The sequence below is a fragment of the Lottia gigantea genome (assembly GCF_000327385.1).
Source record: "Lottia gigantea unplaced genomic scaffold LOTGIsca_87, whole genome shotgun sequence".
In the NCBI taxonomy this organism is placed as follows: Eukaryota; Metazoa; Mollusca; class Gastropoda; family Lottiidae; genus Lottia; species Lottia gigantea.
The window spans coordinates 1-1067 of NW_008710867.1; the positions used below are offsets into that span (position 1 = coordinate 1).

At 36.9% G+C, this 1067-nt stretch overlaps 1 protein-coding gene across 1 annotated transcript; it reads right to left on the bottom strand.

Annotated features, from left to right (window-relative positions):
- Positions 1 to 64: 64 nt before the first annotated feature.
- Positions 65 to 634, bottom strand: LOTGIDRAFT_133919 (hypothetical protein; the record flags this gene model as incomplete). Its single annotated transcript, XM_009067828.1, has 1 exon — positions 65 to 634. A coding segment is annotated over one exon (570 nt), but the record flags the coding sequence as incomplete, so codon positions are not given.
- Between the last annotated feature and the right edge of the window lie 433 nt (positions 635 to 1067).

Here is a 1067-nt window from a genome sequence, read left to right on the forward strand (position 1 = left end):
AGACCACGAAAATAGGTAACCACGAAAATAGGTAACCACGAAAATAGGAAACCACGAAAATAGGTATCCACGAAAATAGGAAACCACGAAAATAGGTATCCACGAAAATAGGTATCCACGAAAATAGGAAACCACGAAAATAGGAAACCACGAAAATAGGAAACCACGAAAATAGGTAACCACGAAAATAGGTATCCACGAAAATAGGAAACCACGAAAATAGGTATCCACGAAAATAGGAAACCACGAAAACCACGAAAATAGGAAACCACGAAAATAGGTATCCACGAAAATAGGTAATCACGAAAATAGGTATCCACGAAAATAGGTATCCACGAAAATAGGTAACCACGAAAATAGGAAACCACGAAAATAGGTATCCACGAAAATAGGTAACCACGAAAATAGGTATCCACGAAAATAGGTAACCACGAAAATAGGTATCCACGAAAATAGGAAACCACGAAAATAGGAAACCACGAAAATAGGTATCCACGAAAATAGGTATCCACGAAAATAGGTATCCACGAAAATAGGTATCCACGAAAATAGGTAACCACGAAAATAGGTATCCACGAAAATAGGAAACCACGAAAATAGGTAACCACGAAAATAGGAAACCACGAAAATAGGTAATCACGAAAATAGGAAACCACGAAAATAGGTATCCACGAAAATAGGAAACCACGAAAATAGGTATCCACGAAAATAGGTATCCACGAAAATAGGAAACCACGAAAATAGGTAATCACGAAAATAGGTAATCACGAAAATAGGTAATCACGAAAATAGGTAATCACGAAAATAGGTATCCACGAAAATAGGAAACCACGAAAATAGGTAATCACGAAAATAGGTAACCACGAAAATAGGAAACCACGAAAATAGGTATCCACGAAAATAGGTATCCACGAAAATAGGAAACCACGAAAATAGGTATCCACGAAAATAGGTAACCACGAAAATAGGTAACCACGAAAATAGGTATCCACGAAAATAGGAAACCACGAAAATAGGAAACCACGAATATAGGTATCCACGAAAATAGGTATCCACGAAAATAGGAA